This window comes from Periophthalmus magnuspinnatus, chromosome 5 (assembly GCF_009829125.3).
Source record: "Periophthalmus magnuspinnatus isolate fPerMag1 chromosome 5, fPerMag1.2.pri, whole genome shotgun sequence".
NCBI classification, from domain to species: domain Eukaryota; kingdom Metazoa; phylum Chordata; class Actinopteri; order Gobiiformes; family Gobiidae; genus Periophthalmus; species Periophthalmus magnuspinnatus.
In genome coordinates, this window is record NC_047130.1 from 31,619,876 (window position 1) to 31,645,046 (window position 25,171).

Genomic DNA, 25,171 nt, shown 5'->3' on the forward strand with positions numbered 1-25,171 from the left:
CCATGTGTACTGTGAAGGCTAACCATGCTGACAGTTTGGCCTTTCTTAATGCTAATTCCTGGCCCTTTGCTCAGTCAGAGCTCTGCGTAATTAAGTGCGACTGGAGCAGCCAGGTCGTTATTAAACTATTACATGGTCTAAAATAATCGCACTGTCAAAAAGGTGCTGAAAGGTGACAGCCTGCAATTAGAATAGGTTCACAAAGCTTAATTGACGCCAGCCTTCCCTGTCTTCTTCTTCAAATCCCTGACAGTGAAAGAATGTTATGTTACTATTAATATCCAAAAAAGCAGGGGTCTTTATCTATTCAACTTCCTCACAGATGAGAGGTGAGTGTCATTGTTCAAACACATTTCTCATAAGCGTCACCCATTGTATCTGGCAGTATACGGGCGCCATCTAGTGGTGTAACCCAGTATTGGCAGGATTGTTTCATTCTGTTGATATTCCCCCCACATTGTAACCGATTTCAAATGGTGCTAGACATGATGGCAACTCTGAACACCAGAGGAAAACGGTCAGCCTTGGTTAGGGGGTGACCCACCGGTATACATTTCTTGTATTTTGATTTTTTGTAAAAGTGTGGAGAAAAAAATGCTACCCGGAACATATTGTGAAATTTGAACATGTTTTGCCAGAGTATCACCGCTCTGTGCACTGTGTGTTGTCCAGACGACTGATCCCACTCAAGAACACCGATTTCAAATGGTGCTAGACGGAAAGTGTACTCTAAGACACCATCTGAAACCGGCTCCCTGGGGAGGAGGACATGAGATCATTCAACAATCCATGCATATGTCTCCATCTGCAAGTAGAACAACAAAACATTATCTGCTGTATCTGCTTATATACTTCATCTATATTTGCAGATGAGTAAATAGTAAAGCAAATAATTGGGCATATTTTTCACCATTTGTACTGGATCTGCATTTACTATAATGGTGCCATTATGGGAACGTCATAGTGCTATTTGTGAGGCTGGCATTAAAAGTGGCTTAAACATGCTCTGTCACTATCACACTGTAGTACTGCTGATGGGAACAGGTGACGTAGCACTAATCCTTTTTGACTCTGAATCAACAGTCTTTTGGGAATAATTTAAATGCCACATCCTATGTGCTTCTTAACTTGAATAAAAGAGTACAGTACAATCAGAGACTGGGTTACAAACAATATTTACACATGGCCAGTGTTCATATAAATATGAATATAAATATGACGTCTCTGCACCTTTTCAAAAGATCATCAAGTGTTATTGCAATCAGGAATCCTTTTCCTTTCAAACTTCTCAAATACAAAGTTTAGGCCTATATCAACACAACAAGTAATGAAGCGTTTGTTTTTACAGATTATACTCAAATATTCTTAGAATGTTTTACTTTATTCAACTAATACATTTTCTGTATTACATATACATATTTATAAATTTTTATAGTAATCTCCAAACACATTTTTCCGATAAGATTACAAAGTGATTTTTCATTGATTCAGTTTAAGACAATGCAAAATGTTGCTTGTTTTCATAAAACATTTCAGTCTTCCAGTGAAGAGTAGGAGGATCAAAACTGTGTCATAGGCCAAATGACTTGGGCTGGACAAGTTTAAGGGTAGGTGCATAATCCTCTTAAAGATTAGAGCTAATAATTCACCAGCAAGTAAAACAGTAAAACGCACAATTTTAAATGTTTTTCAAAGTTTATAAAATCTAATTATTTTAAGTATGCTTACATTGTTTGACAAAACCTTTTTTTCATAATAGTACAATTTTATCTAATATATCTTACTTTGCTGCCATCTACTGGGAATGAAAGGAATGAATAACACAAGGAATTGTAGCTGCTCTTTTGTTAACATCAGCAATATTGATGGTGACTACCAAAGCAACACTGAGACTTTTGTTTGTTATGTAATCCCACTGGTATCTCTGTGTAGATTATTATAAAATTTAAAGAACACAATTGTCTCCTCTTTGTAACATGTTCATAGTAATAATAATGTAAGAATAATACCTGCAAATGAATGCTGCTTCACACTTGTCTATTAATACATCATCCTGGAAGGCTGGCGGTGCTCATGGTTAATTTTAGCAACGTCAACTCTTAGCTCTGTGCCACCTCCTGCGCCATAATCTCTGTGTGGGAGGTTTGAAAAAAGCATTGGGTCGCTCTGCATTTTTGGGACTCCTGTTGCTATAACATATATATTTGTCCATAGCATACAATCAAGATTATGTTCAATTTTGCAAATGGGACTGAGTTGATTGAGTAATTCTACCAAATGATTTGTATTATGTTATAGTTAGTAGTTGCAATAAAACAGACCAATTTGAAAAATGCCTCTTCTGTTTGTTTGACTCAAGAGACAGCGCCCCTCCCTGAAAAGTGGCCAAATTACAACTGAGGTCACATTTCCTTGTTTTGTAACTAGGTCACTTGCTCTGGTCATCCATGGGCAACATGATAAACACTTTCCACAGCAAAAAGGAGTGATGTTCTGTAAGTACTTTGAGTACTTTAATATTTTGCTTTGGTTTATGTTAAAAGCAACCCTGACACAACAGCTGTTTCACCATGCTAAAACCTTTTATTGTTTCTGGATGTTTATGATCACGCTGTGTTTAGTATCAAACATTAAAACCATAAATAATTAAAAAACTTTCTTCCCTTCAATGCTGGGTAGTAAAGAACTACATTTTCTTGAAACTATCACTATCAAAATGATCATAAAAATAATTTTGACTTTGTGTATAGATTTATATCAAAAATGATATTGTCCTATTATTTACTCTTTACTCTGATCTGTTTGTCTCTCTCGCCCTTTTGAATTTGGTCCGGTGATGGAGTGACTTCTCCATCATGACTGTTGCTGATTCACCTGATGACTGAACACATTTTGTAGACAGGAAGTAACTGCTCCCTCCAGTGTGTGCCCATTTCTCACCTCCAGAGCTCCAGGAGATGAGCTGGCTCTTCTCTTCTCCTCAACAGGTGAATGAAGAAGGGATCACCAGCACCACCATCAGGCTCTTCTTTGCTCTGTTTTTATAGGACAGACCTGGGGTCAAGCTGTCAACAGTTACAGAGGATCACATTAGACATTACATGAATATAGAGCTTTCATAACTAGACATTAGTATGATGCAGATCTTGATATCATAAAAGCAAATAATACTTAACTTTTCTCTTTTGTATTGATGTCCTTGTCACATTTATCATACACAATCACATTTGTGGTCTATCCTGGATGAGTAAAGGCTGTTGCGCAATAGGAGAAGCTGGCCAAAATCTAAATTATATTGAATTATAACAATATGAAAAAAGGTGATGTATGACTGAAAAGTCCTAACTATTTATGCTAGTTTATTAAAGTGACATTTGCTGGAAACGCTTGACTTTAAAAAAACCAAACATTTTAGTCACATGTCTGCTCCGAAAAAGTAGGACAAGGTTATATTGACAGTTATATGTAAGTTTGTAGAAGTAAGCTATTCAGTTTGGTTTTCTAGTTAACCATAAAATGTATATCAATCATCACAGCAACCAAAATAAACTGTTTTGAAAACTGGCTTATCCTTTTTTTTTAAATAATGTACAACTCAACAGCTCCCCCTGCCTTCAAGGCAAGAATTGTTTTCATCAAATCAAGTGCGCACTACAAAACTAGATTACTATTAAGGCGCTCCTGGGATCTCAGTGACGCAGCAAATGTTGTTAGATACCTGAAACATTAGGCCACACAAGCTGCGTCACCACCGTGTACTCACTTCAGAACAAAGTGTCCACTCTTCCATAAAGGCGATGCAAACAATGTATTTCCTCTAAGGGTATAGAGCACACAAAACGTCAATAATATGCGCTATATCAGTAAAACAACACAACGCAGAGATGTTTAGATATGTGTCCATATCAAACTGCGTAACATGGTCCTTTCCTACAACAGGATTACGCACTATCCATCTCTTGCGCAGCATCCTATTCCTAGCTCTCCCTTCACACGCCAGCCCAGCGACAGCTCCATGCTTTGTTTACATGCCATTTTTACACATTTAAACCACCCAAATGCCACAATTTACGTCAGGTACAAACGACAATGTCACGAATAAGCCGTGCGTTTCTTGCTCTCAGCGGATATTCCCACTGGATTCAAGTGGTTTCACAGTCTTTCTCGCTGACGCAGTTGAATTTACCTGTTGTCGCGCTGATGATGAAACAACCCTGGATAACACAGCCCTTGTTCCTTTATCTACGGGGCCTCAGCTCCATGTTGGCACCTGCTTACATAACTTTTATATCTCTTATTGGCTATGCGTACACTTTTAACCTCTAGCGTTATCCTTACCTTTTCATCCAGCCTGACTATGAATTACATAGTGGTATTCTCTACGCAACATACGCAGGTTACTATCTCTATGGCGTATTAAACAGTAACAACTTACGCGTTAACTTCAGGGATGCCTTTGGTGGAGCCAAAGTGGTCCTGTCCTTTGCCCGGTCCTTCGAGCTGGCAAGGTGTTTTTCTTGCTATTATCAATCCCAGAGCCACGTTTGTTACTGTGTATATCCCTAATGATTTTCCATAGCGCAACACCGATGCCCCGCCCCTGACACTCCCCCGGATGCTGGTTGGCCAGAATATAGGAGAGCGTTTCCTCATCTCCTGAATCACATGTGGCTGACGCATGTTTACAAACATCAGCGAAATCACATGGTTATGACCCTTTACCGTAAACTGCGTTACACTGACGCATCTTGCAGATGTCGCATCGAGAGGCGAGTGAAAGTGATGAGGGCAAAACATCCAATACAACAGGCTATAATACAAGAATGAAATGAAATTATTAATGATGGAGCGTTCAAAGCACTTTCATCTAAAAAGGTTACAATGATTTCAGGCACAAAACAAATCATTTTGCTATGATGTAGCCTATTGCAGCATTGATTTTTACCGTGTTGCCTTCGCCAGGCCGTAGTTCACATCAAAAGAGTCTTGTTATTCTGTAAATTATGCGTTTTTTGTTGTTGTTTTGTTGTTGTCCAAGTTTTATGTGTTTAGTTGTTTTATGTGAAGCACTTTGGTCAGCTGAGGTTGTTTTTAAATGTGCTATATAAATAAACTTGAATTGAAACTTGAATTGAATTGTTGTTTTTTATTTATTTAGATATTTTTTCCTTTTTATTTATTTATTTATGTTATCTTTTTATTTATTTTATTTATTTATTTATTTTATTTATTTATTTTTTGCTAAAAAAGACTTACGTTAGTTTTATTCTACATGTTTACCCTATGCTTTAATGGTCATGATTTGCATGTTTAATGTTTAAATGATCATATTTTAGTTGCCAGCTCATTGTTTTGTAACTTATTTGAGAGATGACAAAGCAAAGACTGCAGTGCCATTTTGTTTCAGCAGATGGTGATATTTCACTTAGTAATAAAAATGCACTCATATCTGAGAGTGAAGGGGCAAAGTGTGCACGGTTTAACAGGTACCTATAGTTTTTATTTGTTTGTTTTGTTTTAAAAGTATTCTCAGTTTCGGCTGCAAATGTGTGTGTGTGTGTGTGTGGGGGGGGGGGGGGGGGGGGGGGGGCAGAGACGAACTGTTCCAGCTTGAGAAGAAAACACAATCATAGAGGTTTAGTCATCTACGCCTCCAACTCCAGATGAGGTCATCGCTCGTTTCTAGTTTTTAGGGACCATTGAACTGACACTATGTATGGCCACTAGAGGGAGACACAATACTGTCAGCCTGCTAGTGCAAGCTGATGTTTGAAACAGCCAACATTATTTTGATAAGTCTAGTTTTCTAACCTTTGTCTGTTGGCATAATGATGTTTAGTATTCAATAAATACTAACCATGAAAGTTTAAACCATCCAAACAGTGCACTGGAACAAAATGGGTTAAAACAGTCTAAACCAGTAGACTACAGAATTCCTTTGACCTGTTGCTGTCTAAAATAGTATCCTTAAACAGTATATTCTTGGCAGCTTCTTTGAAGGACATGTACGTGATGTCCTGGTGTTTGTAGTTGGATGTGTAATCCTCTGATATGTCTCAGGTCGTTGTGGAGTTGTTATGTGCCTGTGTCTGTCCTCACTCTCACTACTATGTTCACTGAGCTGCTGCTGGAACATCAGATGGATGAATGACACACTATCCATGGGTTTCAGAATGATATGAAATTAGGTTAATCACCATAGCAATAAACAATTTAAAACAAAATATATGTTTTGAATGTGGGGTGTGAAATACAACAGGAACCTGAAATCCATGAATACTCTAATATTAACTCTAAGTACTGAGCTTTAGTTTATACTCTGCACATTTCACTAACATTTCACTTTCATAAACATATCTTACTTCAATAGTTCCCCAGCTGTAGCAGTGTAATGTTTGCACATTTCATAAAATCAACATAAGATTTATTAATACATTTCAACAACTGTATTTCCTTTATTTAAGTTTTTTTTTTTTTTTCTTTATGTGGATATTGACAAGGGTGTACTTCTAGTAAACTTAGATAAGCCACAGAATTGTTTGACAGTTACAAGACTCACTATTTTCTAGCATACAAATGTTGAGAAAAATATGACAGTTGTGTTCAGTAATTAAAAAAACCCAAAACTGTATATAGTAATCTAATGTACAGTAAGTATATTATTTTCTTTTGCTTGACTTTAAAGTTGAACACATTGAATTTAACTGATAACTGAGTAAACGTATCTATTTTCCACTCATGATCAATTGTGATTTAATGTAAGTTCCTACATTCAAGTCATTATAAATAAAATGTGTTGATGTGCTTTATTTCAGAGTTGTAGACACATTTGAAACATCTTTATTGTTTATGGCATGTACATTAAAACAGTTACCTAATCACTCACTCATACAAAAATCAAAAATACAAAAATAAAAGTGGTGAGTGTCAGTCCCTTTAACAACAATACAAAATCGCCATAATTGTAGTTTCAGAGATCTTCTTCTTCATTTATATGACAATATTTTGATAATCTTACAATGATTTGACTACCGGTATACTTCTAGACCGAGGGTGGCTACCAAAATCCAAGTCAACTTTTCAGTCCCAGAAGAGGTTTTGGAGCCCCCTAAAGTCAGTGTTCCCACGTGTTTCACATTAATGGCATTGTCAGATATTTTGTTGCTCCCAAGTTTGCTTTAGGGGTATGTTTGGGCGTAGATGTCTTCTCTCAGTGTGTGGACAGTCAATGAGGCAGCAGAGGGAGTGTGGTAAGAGAGAGTGGGAGGGACTAAGGGTGTGTCAGGAAGTGGCTTTTTACATCTCCGTGTCAGCGTCTGGGGTCTGATTGGCTGAGTGTCCGTTGGTGGTGGGGGTGGAGCTAGTGCCATTTTCAGGAGGGGGGGACTCTCCATTCACAGTGGGTTTGTCCAAGGGCTCCTGAGGCAGAGGGGCCACAGATACTAGGGTGTTAGCCTGGTTCTCCTGATCCACCTGGAAGGACTCAGCCTAAAAGTAACAAAAAGATAATAGTGAATATGAATATTAGACCCTAAATGTTTTGCTTCACTAAAACATTTCAATAGTACTTCAATCAGAAGTGTCCAAATAATGGCAAACCAATTTCTGTTACCTTTCTGATGAATAGTAGCACTTTTAATTAATAGTTAGTAGCAATTTTAATTGCATTACCATTATACCCTCACTCACAAACAACTTTTAAAGGGCCCATATTATGCTACTTTCTGATCACTGTTCTAATGTTGTTTCCTCATCACAAACAGACCTGGAGTTGTGTTTTGTTTCATTCACACATGTTTAACACACAAACTCTGCATATTTAGGTTCTCATTGTGTTCTTTGCAATGGAAAACATTCTGGTCCACCCTGTGATGTCATGTTAATACAGGAAGTGCTCCACTGTGTTTTTAAACTTTCACTAGAATAATTTGGATAATTTTAGCCCTAGATTGCCAGTCTTTACTGAACTAAAGGTAAATGAGAGCCATTGACTTGAAAACTACCTCATGACATCACAAGGTGGAACAGAGCATTTTGAGCTTTGGAGATGTAAACAGACTAATAATAAAGTGTTACTCAAACATGTGTGAATAAAACAAAACACAACTCCAGGTCTGTTTTTGAGATGATAACAATATTATAACATAGCTTAAAAGTCACATGTCCATTTTGAGTAATATAGGACCTAACAACAACAAACATAACAAGGATCAAAACTGCTAAATGCACATCTGTCACTGCACTGACCATCAGTCTATGGCCCATCTGATAGGCCTCCCACTTTGTCTGTGTTTCTATGGTGAAAAAATGTTTGAACGCCCCTGAAGGAAAATAATGCCATGGTTTATCCCTATCAGACAGCTGTAATCGTGTTCCCCGAAAATTACGTTTGGAGGTTTTTCAAATTAAACTAAAAACTTAATTCCAGATGTTTTGTTTATGTTCATGTGGATAAATTATGGCGTTAAGAGCCTATGCCATATAATTCCCAAATCGGCTCAGCTTTTGGAGATCAAGGTATAAGAAGGTCATCTGTTCAAATGTTCTACTCAAACACAAGAAGGAGGGTTTGTTTTGTGGTTGTTGTTTAAAAACAAACACATTTTTGGTTAATGACTTTTATTGGTTTCAGCTGCACGTGCTCAGAAGGGTGGTGCTCTGGCTTTACTGCAGTGAAGAAAATAAAACACAAACCAGCCTGCACACACAATCCAAAATGTGCTTTCTGATTGTGAACCATTATCACGAATAGTTGAGGCCTGCATCAATAATCACAAAAAAAATGTTGCACAAAAATGGGTGGCTCCACACATGCTAACTCTTATGATAATGATGTCACAATGTAAACCGAACCATATGTCTCCCACTGAAACCACAGAGAAGCCATTGGTGAGTGCACTCGGGGCACAACCTCTGTATACTTAAATCTGACCTCAAATCCATATGGATTTATGCAATATAAATCGTTTATTCTCTGTAAGGGGATGTAGAGTTTGTGTGGCCTATTGATTTAGCCTAATATGGAAAATCTAGCTTTTCATTTTTTTTCAATACATTTTATATTAGATAAAAATATGCCATGATGTTATGAAGGCTATGCGATTAACACTTGAACTGTAAAGCTACTACTTCATTATTCAATTTCTCTAGAGAGCACAACTCACCAGTCGGACACCTTTGGAGTTTTTGCGGTGTGTCTTGAGGTAGTATCCAGCCACCAGCAGAGCAGCTAGAAGCAGACCAGCCAGCAGTATAGAGACGAGGACTAACTTCGAACTCTTTCCCCAGCGAGGAGCTGCCTCTTCCACATCAGTCTAACACAAAGCAAGATAAAAGGGTTGAACAAATGTATTTACACTTCTCATATTTCATATTAGAATAAGCCACTGTATAAATATCACCACAGCAATGTTTACATACAATGGAGTCATTAGCAGAACAATCAAGAGCGCTACATCCTGTGACTTTGAAGGCCAAACACATTTGTTTTTGCCGGTTTGCTGCGTGTTATGGGCAGTGCCTGTTTGTCTAAAGCAGCAGTAAACTCCTGATGTAGCGTGTGGAGGTTATGTAAGGCAGATGAAAGAAGTGCAGGGTAGGGCCCACACACCCACAGCCCCAGATTGAAGTGAAAGTGCCACTGATATATTCTGCACATGTTAATTTGTCAGTCAGGAATATCACAATTATACAACATCAAATTCAGGTCTATAGTTGTTTTGTTTTTATCAACTTACCTTATCTTTGATGTTGTCATTGTTGAACTTGTCAGCCATGCCTCCAACATCAGCTGTAAAAAAAAAAAAAAAGGTTAGTTCTCAAAATTGCATATCTAGCACAAGCACATACAATGCAAAAATAATTACCAAATAAGGACTATACCTAAACAAAATCATAACCAGAAATGTGTGCTATTGTAATCAGATTTAAATAGAGTTTTCGAGCTGAATGTAATATCTAACTGACCTTCCACATAGTCTCCTGCCACAAGGATCTGGTCTGTGTTGTCCTCTTGGTACAGCTGCAGTTTACAGTCCTCTCCACACAGCTCCTCAAGCACACTTACAATTTTTGTTTTTGTGTCCTCCTGGAACAAAACATTATTACGTTATTATTGTATTGTATTAACAAGATGAGCACAGCCAAGAACATCTCACAATTGAAATTACATGGTGAATGGAGAAGACTCAAATATGAAGATATAGAAGGAAGTTAAATGTAAATAATAACTGATATAATCTTGAATCCAAACAATGATCTGGATGCTCATCAAAGTGAATCTCATCTGACCTCTCCTGAAATTAAAGATACACTATGTAACTTTTCTGGCGGATGATCTGCCACCTGCTGGTCTCTATGGAGGTCAAGAATGCTCTACAGTATGGCATTAAACCAATCAGCTTACATATGATAAGATAAAATATGCCTTTATTAGTCCCACAGTGGGGAAATTCCAGTATTGCACCGCACATAGAGAAAAACGCCACTAGACCAATTCACAGGTGAGGTCATGGTATTTTTTTTTTTTTTTAGCAACAAACCACCAGAAAAGTTACATTGTGTACCTTTAGCATTCAACAAAATGCATGACCACTACTGTACCGGTAAACTGACAGAGCTGACAAACACTTTCACAGAACAGGATGTTGTTTGCAGAATACATCAAAATTCAGTTTTGTAGTAAGTTCCTGGCTTCACTGCACACAGAGGTAGAGCCCAGCTGAACTCATAGCTGGTGGTTTTGGACCACCTTACTGATGCTGTGATTCCTGGAGACCTCAAAGATGTTATTGTAAAGAAAAAACACTAACACACCCACGCTACACTCCTACACTGCAGCCCTGGGCATTTCATACAGTGTGCAGCAGCAGGCCCACCCATTGAGAACCTCGCCTTCTCAACACATTAGCAGCTCACTGACTCTAGGATGTCTCTCCACCTGATAAGAAATACTAGGTGTACAGTTTATCCCCTACTGTAAAGGAATGTGACGATTTATTGACATCTATATGTATAAATGGTCTTTAAGCTATGAAGGAATTTCCTGTTGAGCAAATGTTAGTATATTCTGACAGCCAAACCCACATTTATATGGAAAAAGGAAAGAAAAAAAAAAAATCATTGAATTCTGTATCACTAGTAGGCCTGGTTTGAACGATTAGAGTATGGTACTAGGATAGGTATGGAGAGGTGAACTTACACAGTTGGAGGCTGACTTGAGTTTGAGATTGACAGCGTTTTTATCCTGGACAGCTTCCTTAGTAACACAGACGACATCATCTTGTGGAACTGGCTGCAAACACAAATGATAAAATTATTATTAATGACCTGTTATGATTTATTTCTGGTATTTAGTCAAACCTAATGTGATTTTACACTTTGTTTTTTTGTAGATCACCAAATCAACTGGTCCATTGCCTTGCAGTTAAACATGACAGAACTCATTGGGACTTGGTCTTTAAAGAGTCCATATTATGATCAGTTCTGATGTTTCTATGTTATAATTTATCTATGTAATTTACTCACCACAAACATACCATTGTGTTTGGTTTCATTCACACATATTTAACAAACACACTCTGCATATTTAGGATGAGATCTTCTCTCAAACAGAAAACACTCTGTTCCACCTTATGATGTCATATAGTAATAAAAGAAGTACTCTACTGTGTTTTAAACTCCAGACAACTACACTAGAATCATGTGGATAATTTATGTCCAGCCTCTACTGAACTACAGGTAAAAGGAGCTGTTAACCTGGAAACTACCACAACATGACATCACAAGGTGGAATAGGGCATTTTGAGGTTTGGAGATGAAGACAAAAATAAAGTGTTATTCAAACATGTGTGAATGAAACAAAACACAACTCCAGGTATGTTTTTGATGAGGTAACAACATTATAACATGCCTTAAAGTTCACAAAAGCCAATTTTGCATAATATAGGACCTTTAAATAAAATGGTGACATAATATTGTATAACACAATGAATCACTTGGTTAATAATTGCAATAAAAACACAGAAAATACCATAGCTTCAATATGAAAACAGTAGTACACAGTTCATACCAGAACATATGATTTGCAGCTCTACACAATCTGTTATAAATGAATGGTAAAGTTACAATAGTTACAATATTTGAGCCTGTCCTTTACCTTGGGCTTATCAGCAGGCCCATCTCCTCTCGCAGGGGCAGGTGTCTCAGCTTTAGGTCCCTCTGTCTGAACCACCTCTGGCCCCTGTCCGTCTTCTTCTGCTGCAGCTGGACCACTATGGTCACCTGGAGCAGCTGTGGTCTCAGTCTCCTCTATAGGGCCTGTGGAAGGTAAGACTTCTATTTGTTCCTGTGGTTGTTCTGCATCTGAAAGAATACCACGTTGTCTTAATTTTGATTCTGAGCTCATTCATGTGGATTTAGTGAAAAGATGAGGTTGTACCAGGGTCTTGAGTGGCCTTGGGAATCATATCTCCTCGAACATATGCCTCAGCCACACCCACAGTGGTCAGTGCTTGAGTCACAACTTCATCTTCCTGTGCAATGGCTCCTGCAGTTTGAAAGGGATATTGTGGTGAGTGCACATACTAACCCACTGACATGTTTCCATTTGACATAAGTGTTCCATGCAACCATTCACATTCAAATGTTATGTTTTTATTTCATTTATTTCCAATATTTTTTTCTCAAAGGGCAAATCTGTTTCCTTATTAACTATCAGTTGAACATTGAACAAGCTCTCAAGTATGTTTATGCTTCATAAAAGTACAATTCTAACCAGCAGAATAAGCTACGTGGGTGTTGCTTCTCTGCATCTACTCTAGTTCATATCTAAAGTTGAGTCAGCCATTGTGCCTAAAAGCTTTTTAATGCCATTAGAGAGAATAGAATGGATCAGGATCAGTAAGGGCATCTGACTTTGACCAATCCTTATCACTGCATAATGGCAGAAGAGAATCACTGATATGTGCCAAGTAATTCTAGTAAACAATTGTTTGCTTTCAGTTGTAAACAATGACCACAATATATTTGTAGAATGTGTGTAATTCATTAGTAATTTGTTTTAAGTGACAATCTTTTAGGGCACGTTTCCTTATTTTGTGTAAACAGCACCGCACCCTGCTGCAGCTGCCTTAATGAGTTGCCTTTCCTGCACTGATGTACTAGTGTCAAATTAAAAGCACAGAATCCAGAGGTTGAACCCAAATACCCAGCATGCATTCCTCTTGCCAAGATACCCACCCCCCCACCCCCACCCCTTCTCTCTCTCTGTCTGAAAACAACAGCAGCATTACCTCACTTTGAAAACATCCCATAATACCTTACCCCTGCAGATCTCATTACGGTTGCCCAGATCCTGGATTATGTTAACAACCCATGTGAGATTTGTGCTGGACTCAACTAAATGTATACTCTGATATAACTACGATGTATTCATTTGAATGCATTTTTTATTGTAACAACCTTATGCAGTTTGCACCTGCAAATGAATATATTTCTGGCCATGATATTAATTGTTGGCTTGAAAAAAGTTAAATACTATAGTTGCATGAAATTGAAGCATCATTATTTTTGGTTCACTATCTGCCCTGCCATTTGAGGCTTATTCCTTGGCATCTCTCATGGAAAAGCTATAGTAGTCCCTGTAGTTTAGTATTAATAATTGCAGGGATAATGTATAGATTTTAGACTCAAACAAATATATATGTTCTGCACCAGTTTATAACAGAGTAGCTACCTTCCATCGATAGACCTTCAATAGACAATTATCAGTATCTTAAATTTTGTGATTAGTTATTCCATCTCCATTTTGACTTTGGCTTTAGCATCATTTAGCATCATTTTGAATACAAAGTACAAACAAATAGTTTATTAAGACTGACTTTGACTAATTAAGGTGTATAGTTATTATACCAAGGAATTTAAAAGACCAATAAGGCTCTATTGCCCCTTGCTCTCCACACAGTTTGTTGTGGCCTCTTCACTTCCTGTTGCTTTCACACATGAGCTGCATATACTGTATGTTCACACAGAGGTGGCATTGACACACATCCTCATGTGAATGACAGACAGACAGGTGCACGGGCCAGAACAAACACAATCCGTATGGGTCCAACAGGTGGAGCCGTAATCCCCAGGGAGGTCTACTGGACATGTCAATGTTAATGTTACCGTCAGCAACTGTCCTCTGCAGCTGTCTCCTGCTTTTACACTTACATTTACTTAGCTCACTTACTCACCCTGGGTAATAATATAAATAATTAATATTTGAATGAATTCTGCTAAACTAACTAATATGGTATTGATTTCCAAGCTTCATGGTGGGGATGAAATTATTTTAGTCCTGTGCCCTATGAGGCAAAGTCCTCAAAAACATCCCACTTCAGCTTAGAAACAAAGACGTCAAATGAATATTGTGTGTGACGAGTATCACCAATGACATAGGTATGGAACACTGACAGGTCATTGGCTCCGTAACACTGAGAGTCTAGACCTTTGTTAACCTTTTGGCTACATGCTGTCTACATAGAACCTTGGTGGTCTACATGTTTATGTTACTAGAGAGGATGAAGTCCAACATGAGCAAGATGGCTGCCCATAAATCTTATTTTTCAGGGGTTGACATTTGTCCCTCCCCAGTTATTTTTTTTATTTTTATTTTTTGCAATTGGGTGACTTGTTGCTCGTTGGTATGAAGCGGAAAAAGTAGAGGGAATGAATAATTGTCACAAGGGATTTTCTTGTGGTTGCTGATGGGAATTGGTTTTTAAACTACGACAACCACAATTGGATTATAGTTTTACATGGTTGTCTGTTTACAGTTGGAATTTGCTTGTACATGCAGTATTGTTACAAACATATATTGCATTATGTCTACAGTCTTTCTTTTAACAGTAGAAAACAAATATTATCCCATTTTATATGAAACAAAGCACACATTTGTTTAAACTGTGTCTTTGCAGTGTGATAGTTAGCTACAGATGTTACTTTTTGAAAGAAACACAGTTCCTAAAACCACAACCTTTGCCCCCAAACCCTATAAATTATCCCTTGACTCATTCCTGATATTTCTCTAATTTGAGCTGTTTTATTTATTTTTTATTTATACACTTTTTTGACTGTGCTTTAATGCATATGCATGTTTTCCAATGATGTGGTGTGTGCCCTGGCACTTGATAGCACCACTTTGTCAAATAAGTGACAAACAAGAACATTTAAAGTAAATGCACACATACATGGACACACCCGAAACACCAATCACCTTTCTTCCATGCAACAGCTTTGTGTAATGCTCTGAGCAGCTGATAGTGCAGATATCAGTCGCGTGGCTCACTATCACTGCACAAACACAATGAATCCAAGCCCAATCTCACTAACCAGCCCTGACTCCGTAATTCAACAGTGGCCATGACTTTGTGGCTCTCTCCAAGATTTTCCCACCAGATTGTATGAGTGACGGCTGTGGTCTGGATATGCTCTGACCCCCCCTAAACATACACCACAACCACCCTACACCCCCACACCATCTCCCGGGACATCCTATAGAGGAATGTGGCATGGAGCATGAGAGGAGACACGCCTTCTTTCCTCCCGGTTTGAGCTAGCTGTTATAGCCATGTTCCAGTCACGCACAGCTAATACCAGGCATCCACCGAGGTGAGATGTGGACCTTGACACACACTACCATAAAACGTATTGAAAAACAACACGTAAAGAGGCCAACAAAAACTGTTATTTTCAACACCAGGAGTGAGAAAAAGAATGAACACCAAGACAAAGTGACAGTAGATATTGGTTGGTTTTCAGATTGCATAATTTGCCAGAAACCTGTATTTTTGTACTATAAGACACACCCAAAAGAAAAAAAAAGGCACACCCAAACAAAATTTCTATTTGATCATTTCTATTCGTGACAATGTATATTATGCTGTTATTAAGTGATGCTAGTAATGGTGATGATAGGAGTCATTTTACTTTTCTAATTACTTCTTCCACATCTAATGTACTGTATCACATCTGTAACAGCTACACCCCTGACTTCCTCAGTACTGCTGGTGCCTCCTATGAGAAACGTGAACCAGCTGTTGGATGTTTTAAAATGGGTAGACCTTCGATCAGACCTCAGATTCCATTTCTGCTTTTTGAAGAGTACTATGCTAAATTCTAACCAAATTCTAAATGTAGAACATTATATCCCATAGTACCAGCAGTGTGAACCCTGTGCCGTTTAATGGGCCGTGGAGAGGTGCTAATGGCCGGCACACATTGGTAAAACAGTTTCTGTAAAAGTTTGAATGTTTGAGGTTTTACTAGCACCCTTCCTGTTACAATCAGCGCTCTAATTGTTACCATATGATACTGTTTAACAGATATGCAAATATCACATTGAGGGTTTCTCAAACTGCGAGAACTGTGTCCTTATTAAGTCTTGTAGCACTATTTTTTTTTCTTGATGTATAGAGTTGTTTATGGTTTAAGCCTATACTAGGTTCATTTTAGGTAGTTAGAAAGTCAAATAACTCCTGTAGTGTTTAAGAAGTGCGGGTACATCATTTGGGTCAGTTGCTCTGGCACTCCCAGCAGCATATTTCTGGTATTTATGAGTCTGAATGTGGATGTCCTAATTTTGTCTTTGGCGGGGCAACAGTACAGGAGCCCAGTTAGCCCAGATCTATATCCACTCCTCTGACATGACATCCATATTTGTGTGCACATTCTCAAAATAGTCGTCATGTTTCCATCTTCTGGAGGTGTTTGAATTCTTGACATGATAGATATTGGGTTAAGGTTATGAGAAGGGGTTGAGTGTGAAAGTATGGTCTAGAAATACTGACGTTTAAATATCTTAATAATGCTTTTGACCATTTCTCCACTCATATCGTCTCTATTACAAACCTCAAATAAATTGTGGGAATCATTTCAGCTTTTCTATTCTTAAGTCAAAGCCAGTCCCACATATGTAGTGACAAGTGCAGTCAAATGTATGATAGTTCTGGATATTCATTAAATAAAATGATTATAAATGGCATTGTGTGCTCAATTATCTTTTTGACCTTTGATTTGAGTCACATTATTTTGGGGTTGCATTGACTTATTAGGCCTGAGTGCCAGAAGGTGGTGAAGGGCTTGTTAGTATCATTAGGCCATACAAAAGCATGATCATGTAAATGCACTGACAGGAAGTGAAGTGCCCGTCCGTGATCAGGGACCTTCACCATGACATAGGAATTCACAAGTGCTTTTCTGAAAATATATGTCGCATTGGCATATTATTCTTCTTATTCTTTTCTATGGACCTTATTTTTCACCCAGTCAACAATGCTGAAAATTAAAACATCGGATAAATTTAAAACATAATAGAAGTGGTCTGGGTGATCATTGTCACTTGTGGCAATATAGTTACTTTCTTTTGTATTTGCATTCAAAACAGATAAGTTACTGTGTATAAACAAAACACAGTTCTTTTGAATGTTGTTTTCTTCAACAATGATGCTATGATTTAATATCCAGCTTTTGGTCCAAATGGATGAGTAAGAGTATGCAGAGGAATGTGACATTGGAGACTGGTCCCTTAGGGTTAAACATGCCACGCAACTCAAATCGCTCAGGAACAACAGAGCACTAACCCCACCATCTTGACCCCCATTTTGCCCCCTCCACTGCTTTATATGGTTCCAGTCATGTCAATTATTAGCAGTAGTGAGCCTCCTTTGTACTACTGACTCTCATGTCTTGTAGAAGTATAGATAATAGCAGTTTAGAGTTACACTGAGATTCTAAGGGGCCACAAACTTACAATTGAATACATTTAGCACAGCAGACGACATGGGCCTATCAGCAAAACCAAAGGACTACTGGAAGGAACAGTATTTCAAGTAGTATTTATTTGACAGTAGTCAAATGTGATGTTACAAGCCTAGTGGTTTTAAGGTGATATCAGTTCATGTAATAGGTGACAGTGCTAACTCTGATGGACTTTTATTGCATCAAAACATTCCATTTCACTGCAAACACTGCAGCATTCTTCTTGAGGCTGCTTGAGTTCTTATCTCCCATTTTCTGGGGACCACAATCAGGAAGCATGACATCTGCATTCAATTGTGAACATTATATCACCCCCCTAGGACCCAACCCTCACTCAACCCAGCCCCCAACTCAAAATCTGCAGTTATGGTTTCATGTCCATTACCTCAAGAGCAAGCGCCAGTGTGTTTTAGCAGGTAGACCGTTAGCAGATCCGGTTGCACTGTGAGCCAAATCAGGACGTCAATACCTTGGGGGGCTTAACATTGATTTTCTCCAGAAGAATTCTAGACTTTGCACTTATAACCGGTCCATTGGTAGGTAGGATTTGAAAACAGTCATTAAGACCTGGAGTTAAAGTGCACTTATGTTCAACTTGTGTTGAATCATTTTTTTCACCAAGTTGTTACAGTGTTGGATGCCATTTTACTCCCCCAGCTCTCCCTTTTCTGCCCTTGGCTCAGCTCATAGATCACAGCCCCAAACTGGCGCCCGCCACATGTTTTAAAGCGGTTTGTTAAGCTGTACAGTGTCAAGGCCTCTGAATGGTACTGGCACCCAGTGCGTATCTATAAAAGGTGCACTATTTAGCTTTTCTGATGGAAGCTCCTCCACCTGCTTCTCTTCATGGAGATGTTATAGCTTTGCCTGGAATGTTCCATAATATGGCATAAGCAGAGGAAGTCGCAAGCAAGTAAGCATATAGCCTTTTTTCAAGGTTTGTTTGGGTAATACAAAATCTAACTAAATACATGCAAGATAGATAAGTTTACTGGCATACTGTGGGACATATTGTGGAACAATCCAGGAAAAACTCCATGGAGACAAAGAAGAGGCATAACGCCCACAAGAAAAAGTTACCAAGTGCACCTATATTGATATTGAAACAGATTTGCTGAAGTTCTTTTAGGCAACGTGATGCTGTACAACAATAAGTACAAGTTGAGTTTTTTGAGTATTATTACAGTGTTATTTTGGTTAGCAGAAGCAGCAATGCCCTGTGATAGTACCATAGTTTTGGTGGTGGTATATAGTACTGTTTATAATATAGTCTAAAAAAATGTGATTCAGCCAAGGTAGTCGCCTCTAATCTTCTTTATACATTCAAACAACATATAGAACATAAAGTAGCAATTACCTAGCCAATTTAAAACAGGAAAACAGTCCAGGCAACTTATTTTGAAACCGCATGGGTAATCACAAACATTACCCTAGTATAGTATACAGATTCTTTGACTGCTTTGTCTTGTCTTTCTTTTGTTGCGTCCCTTGAGCTATAATTTCTTCAAAAGGGAGGATTTTCTTGTTGTCATTATGTTCAGGGCAAACAATGATTTCCATGATTACATGCTGCAGGGCTGGCACCGAGTTTGGCTAGGGTACAACTAAACTACAGAGACTTCAGAAACCACTTCATAGGCGATGCGACTTGTTCATAAGTAGGTTACGACTGACATTGTTTATACTGGAGCACACATAGGACTCATTGAATTATATTTTGCTCAACCATACTACTCATAGCAAACTGTGTGCCTATGCTTCTTGTGATCATGTCCTTACTTTGATGCCACTCTTATCACGCACACTGCCCTGGCTAACGTTACGCTTGGTTACATCTGTGAATCTGACCTCACCACACCAGACTGTACACTCAGCCACAGTTAGCATTAGCCACGCTTGCATAACTACAGGAGTGGATAAAAAAAAAAAAAAACATGGCCGAATTGCAGGTACTCTTAATTGATCATTTAAAGTGCTATAACTTCAATTGCTGTTGCTACACATGCTAGGTCTCTTGATATTACTGCTACTACTATTAGGCCTACCTGTAGTCAACTATTGAAGTGAGTGTAGTTTATTTTTTTCTCCAGCAAGATACAAACTTACCACAACTATTACAATTATGGTACTTTACAGATGGAGGAGTTGTTAGGACAGTGGAACTTTCGTGTTTGTATGTTTCTGTGATCTTTTGATTCTATGCTTTTATACACTCTGACATGCACATTTGACATAGATTTTAAATATCACATGTTTGCAATTTTCTCTTTCATGGGTCGAAATCACATTACGTTTAGCAGACAAATACGGCCTATGTGAACATGTACAACTGAATCTTTAGGTAAAAATCATGTCAAGCCACTCTGATTTTCTAAATCTGATCCAGCTGCCCCTCGTTGATCATGATCTCATCCCCATAAGCTGCATCCCATGGACAGGACACATGGTTCAAATTAAGCAATCCACTGTGTGATTTATATCAAGCCACAACACTGTGGGTCGAGGCTTAAAAAGCAAGGCGGGATTTCCCTAGATTCATTTTGTAACCCCAACTTAAAGTGTTTATATGAATGTAAACATAATGGACTGCTGAAAGAACTCATCTTTCTTACAAGTATCACTGATATGTTATTCTTTGCTTCTACCATTGATTTTTAATGGGGCCACTTCAGAGAATTTATGGACAATGACTCTGGGCTGACCTGCCTTGAGTCCCTCTGCAGGATTTTAATCATTTAGAAAAACATAAGGTTTTCATTGCCTTTTTTGGACTGGGTCTACACTTTATTCTGTTAGTTTTGTCGTCCATGAATGAATGGGAACTTGGACCAAACTCAGGAACTTAAGGCTTCAAATTACAAAACCAAAATTCATAGTACTGCATGCATGTATATGAACAACAAACATGAAGTCTATAAAAACACAGAATTTCAAAAGTTTTATAGAATAATATAAAAATAAATAAATAACTCTCCCAAGCATTAGTTCAAGAGTAAATGCTCTTTCAACACCCTCACATTCCACTGAAAATCTTCAACTATCATTCAAGTTTTATCTTTGGTGTCAATACCTTGCAGCCCCTTGTGTATTACTTTTAATTTCTCTAACACATTCTTCATAGAACTTTCCACACTTAAATGCAAGATTATATTCACATATATACAACAAACCACCAAGTTCACAGTGTTTTTTTTTCCATAAAGCATATCATTTTTCCCTATCCTCCTTTGTCTGCCTCAGCATGTTGGTAACAAAAGTTTATATTCATTGTCCTTTGCAAAGCCTCACGTTTGGATCATATCTCACTTCATCTTTTTATCTGTTGTTTATAGCATCACACAGTCCAGACTGAGACAAGGTTGTAGGGTTAAAACCAGGCTCTAACTTCATCCCTAGAAACAAACACTCCCCCAGCGTGCAGGACCCCACCCCTCCTAACCCACCCTCTCCACCCAAATTTAAAACAGAATTCTTACCATTTGAGAATAAAGCGATGAGAAGCAGAGAAATAGTGGTCATTTTGCAGAAGATCAGTCTCTGTATAGATGCTGCCATTGTCCTGGGTGAGTCCAACTCGTGTAGGATGAGAGGGCGGGTTTCGAAGAACAGAAGAAAAAATGGAGGGAAAGAAATAGAAGCTGGAGTGGGGCAGCGGAGGATAGGGTTTCCTGTAAGCACACAGGGACAGCCTGGATAAAGCAGCACTTGTGCTCAGTCACCCTTTATATAGGACCACCCCTCCCTCCTGTGGCTACTCCTCCCCCCCAGCACTGAGGCCTGGCTTTGGATATACCCCTCCACATGTGCCCCCACCCGCTCCAAGAAGCAACAGATAGTCGCTTTTGGGGTGCTCCCACAACTTCTGCTGCATTCTTGAAATAGTGCAGATATAGGCCTACATTATTAATAGTGAAGATTTTAAACATGTGACATATATTCCAGATAATTAATATTGTAGGGAGAACACATTGTTTATTTCAGATGGGCATGTTATCTTAACATTGCAAATTAGGGCTAGCATCCTGGGAGACATATATTCCTGGAAGACATATAATACATACATTTTAAAGAATATACACTACCAGTCATAAGTTTGGACACACCCTCTCAATGTTTTTTTTTTTTTTTTACTACTTTCTACATTTTAGATACATACAAAAGACATCAAACATATAATGTAAGATAATATGAAATTATATATATATAGCTTTGTTGAGGATTTTACTTTTTACATACTACAGGTTGAAACTACTGGTTGAAACTACATAATTCCATATATTTTGCTTCACATATCTGATGTCTTTCTGATGTATTCTGTATGTATATAAAATATAGTAGAAAGTAGAAAAAAATGTATATAAAAAAACAAAAAACAAAACATTGAATGGGATGGTGTGTACCAAAATTTTGGTAATGTATATCTATACACCCTCTTCACAGTATTTGAGTAGTCCACTGACTCAAATACTGTGGAGAGGGCATATAGATATACACAGTATTTGAGTAGTCCACTGACTCTATGAGGAAAACTATCACTAAAATTTATTCCAAATCAATGCACAGTTGGAGGATGACCTTTTGATGTCTTGACTCGAGTAACAGACTGGTACAGCCTTGACAACTTACTTCTACATACATTTATTTTAGCAGATAACATAGTTGCAATGATCCAGACTTTTGCGTTTTATGTCTGCAAAGAGCAATGCCAAGTCTTCTCTATCTGCGAACTCCATCTAGAACTAGCACACAATGAAAGGTGATAGCTCACAATGGGCTGTGACAGCACTGCATCTAATAGGCTTAGAAATGTCCCTGAATATTAAAGCTGCAAAACAATGGTGTCCACCACTGTTATGCTAATGCTATTAATCCATTTGCTAGAGTTTTAGCAGGTTTCCTTCATCACTCAGTGAAGCCATCAATCAACATCTGTGTTAGCAAAGACACTATGGACTTTGCTTCAACCTTTCACACTTAGCAGAAAAACCCACCCCCCAATCTTGCAACTTAAAGAGCTTTGCCTATAGCTTTTAAACATCTGGAACCATTGCAGGAGGTATGTTAAAAGACTAATAAAAAAGATTTCTTACAGACAAAAAGTATCACAATGAGCAAAGTGATAAATACTATGTTTGTAATTTAATACTTTGCAGTGTCCCCATATTGGCCCCCATTTCCTCCCATGTGAGCCCGGACCACTACACCCCCACCCTCACGCTTCAGTATTTACCTCAGACAGCGGGGCATTAAGGTAGCCAATTGGAGCTTAGCTGTGAATCCAGATGAGCAGAAGCAATAGTGCGGTAGTCGACCCATCTGTGCAGCAGTAATAGTTGTAGATGTTGGTAGTAGAAGTAGCTGTGTCCTCCTGATAAAATATTTGTTAGACTGTGAGCTGGTGACTTGTTGTGAATCACAGACAGATGTCAAATGGAAACATGAGCTGTTGACCTTATAGCCTTAACAGCAAAGTAAATACCTACATTTGTTCATTACACCTCTACCTTTGTTACAACTTTTATTTATGCTTGAGGTTTTACTTCAGAGCTGCAAAATACGCTTTGTCAAATTTTTGTTCATTAGTAAAAGAAATAGATCTAAGATTGTATAGGCTGTTAATAATTCTCAAAATAATCTGTTAAATGCTACAGTTTCAATTACATAGTGACAATTTAATTCTGAGAGTTGGATTTTTCTATCATTATTGTGTAAATACTTTACTTTTATACAGCCACAACAGATTAAAGTTACTTGTTTGTACCAGTTGCATGATCAAATAATGTGTGACAACTGGGTCATGAATGGAATCCAGTTTAAAGCGTCTAAAATAATTTGATGTCTCTCCAACAGAAAAAGCTTAAAGAAAGAGGTATTATTACATTATGCATGTTTACATACACCACAAACCTTTACAGTTCTGTATTAGACACAAAGCTGTATTGTCCATCCTCAGTACGAGTCGGCTGGAACATATTTCTATGCAGTGTGTCCATAGGACCTACAGGCCCGGCTTCATATGGTTTTATTTGTTTATAGTGTATTGACTGTTCTGCACATCTGCTGAGCTTTATGGACATTCAAACATGCCCCTCTTTCCTCTGAACTAAACAGTCCACAGAGTTCCTAAGAAACAGTACATAGTAAAAGTACCCTGTATCTGCTCCTTGGAGGGTGTGAGAGCTTTAGAGCACACACATGCTCATATGAATCACACATCAGTAACCTGCATTTTTGTTTCTTTATCACCGATTCATTTTCCTATATGCCCATATTAAAAATATAAGTCAAGCTGATTTATACATGGAGGACAGAAGAGACAATGCAGAAAGGATATCTGGCAACACTTAAGAATTACTACACCTAATTAACCATAATAAAGGGCAAAGAAAGACTTAATTCATAACGAAGCAATATTTTTAGTTTATTAAGAATGATTCAGGCTCAGTACTTATTCATTAACCCAATTTTAGCCCTTTTTGCTCTATTTTCTGACATGTTGTTTCCCCATCACAAACAGACCTGGAGTTGTGTTTTGTTTCATTCACACATGTTCAACACACAAAACCTGCATATTTAGGCTGAGTTCTTCTTTCAGACAGAAAACATTCTGTTCCACCTTGTGATGTCATGTGGGAAGTGCTCCACTGTATTTTTAAACTCCATACAGCTTCACTAGAATCGTTTGGACAATTTTAGCCTTGGAATTGCCAATGTCTACAGAAGGTAGAGGAATGTAGACAGACTAATAATAAAGTGTTACTCAAACATGTGTGAATGAAACAAAATGCAACTCCAGGTCTGTTTTGATGAGGTAACAGCATTAGAACATGGCTAAAACCTCACAAGAATCAATTTTGTGTAATACAGGACCTTTAAGTCAAAACTTCTATCCCTGTAACTAAGTAGTTAATAAACCTTAATAAACTATTAATAAACTACTAGCTCATTATGGATTAAGTCTTTGTTCATGTTTTATTAGGGCTAATTAAAGTGTAGTAATTATAAGTGCTATTATGTGTAAGTGGATATTCACCCACAAACACATGTATTCTTGAGTTTCTAGTCGAATTTGGATCAAAATGTAATTCAGTTAAAAAGCAGTATATCTGATATCCTTTCAAGTCAAGTCTTTGAGATTCCCAATCATTTGGTCAGAAATGTTATGTATTTTGTTTTCAACTGATCAAATAGTTTTCTAGACTATATCTGACTATTTTGGTGAGTCCACTCTGTGAAACACTCTCTGCCATCTAAAACATGTGTCCCTTGAGAAGGCAGACGGCCGGATTCAGCATCAAACCGAAGGCGTAGTGTTTTTCTGAACAGGAGTTCCCTTGCAGCTCACCCTATACTTTTAGACCACAAGAAT

General features: G+C 38.0%; 2 protein-coding genes across 4 annotated transcripts in view; one reads left to right on the forward strand and one right to left on the reverse strand.

Annotated features, from left to right (window-relative positions):
• Positions 1-6,483: 6,483 nt before the first annotated feature.
• On the reverse strand, positions 6,484-23,173 carry si:ch211-286o17.1 (hematopoietic progenitor cell antigen CD34). Of its 3 annotated transcripts, XM_055222132.1 has the most exons (9): positions 23,033-23,173; positions 21,279-21,470; positions 12,440-12,547; positions 12,158-12,363; positions 11,201-11,293; positions 9,967-10,087; positions 9,738-9,790; positions 9,165-9,314; positions 6,808-7,488 (listed from the first exon to the last, which is right to left on the reverse strand). In XM_055222132.1, exons 2-9 carry the CDS (start codon positions 21,355-21,357, stop codon positions 7,297-7,299), a joined length of 1,002 nt encoding a protein of 333 aa, XP_055078107.1. In that variant the 5' UTR covers positions 21,358-21,470; positions 23,033-23,173; the 3' UTR covers positions 6,808-7,296. The 3 variants fall into 3 exon arrangements, with proteins under 3 accessions (XP_055078108.1, XP_055078107.1, XP_033823222.2); XM_055222133.1 differs by lacking the exon at positions 23,033-23,173 and having other exon boundaries at positions 6,484-7,488; positions 21,279-21,496; XM_033967331.2 differs by lacking the exon at positions 23,033-23,173 and having other exon boundaries at positions 12,158-12,354; positions 12,443-12,547; positions 21,279-21,486.
• Positions 17,085-25,171, forward strand: part of yod1 (YOD1 deubiquitinase) — a 132,629-nt gene continuing 124,542 nt past the window's right edge. Inside the window, exon 1 of the mRNA XM_055222134.1 lies at positions 17,085-17,089. The gene's annotated coding sequence lies outside the window, so the exon portion shown is untranslated. The remainder of the gene's footprint in view (positions 17,090-25,171) is intronic.

Bases quoted from the DNA above. Each gene is read 5' to 3' on its own strand.
- si:ch211-286o17.1 (XM_055222133.1), bottom strand. From the start codon at position 21,357: ATGGCAGCATCTATACAGAGACTGATCTTCTGCAAAATGACCACTATT. The intron at 9,791-9,966 runs GTCAGTTAGATA...TTTTTTTTACAG, and splicing joins GGCAGGAGACTATGTGGAAG to CTGATGTTGGAGGCATGGCT. The intron at 9,315-9,737 runs GTAAGTTGATAA...GCTTTGTGTTAG, and splicing joins ATGACAACATCAAAGATAAG to ACTGATGTGGAAGAGGCAGC.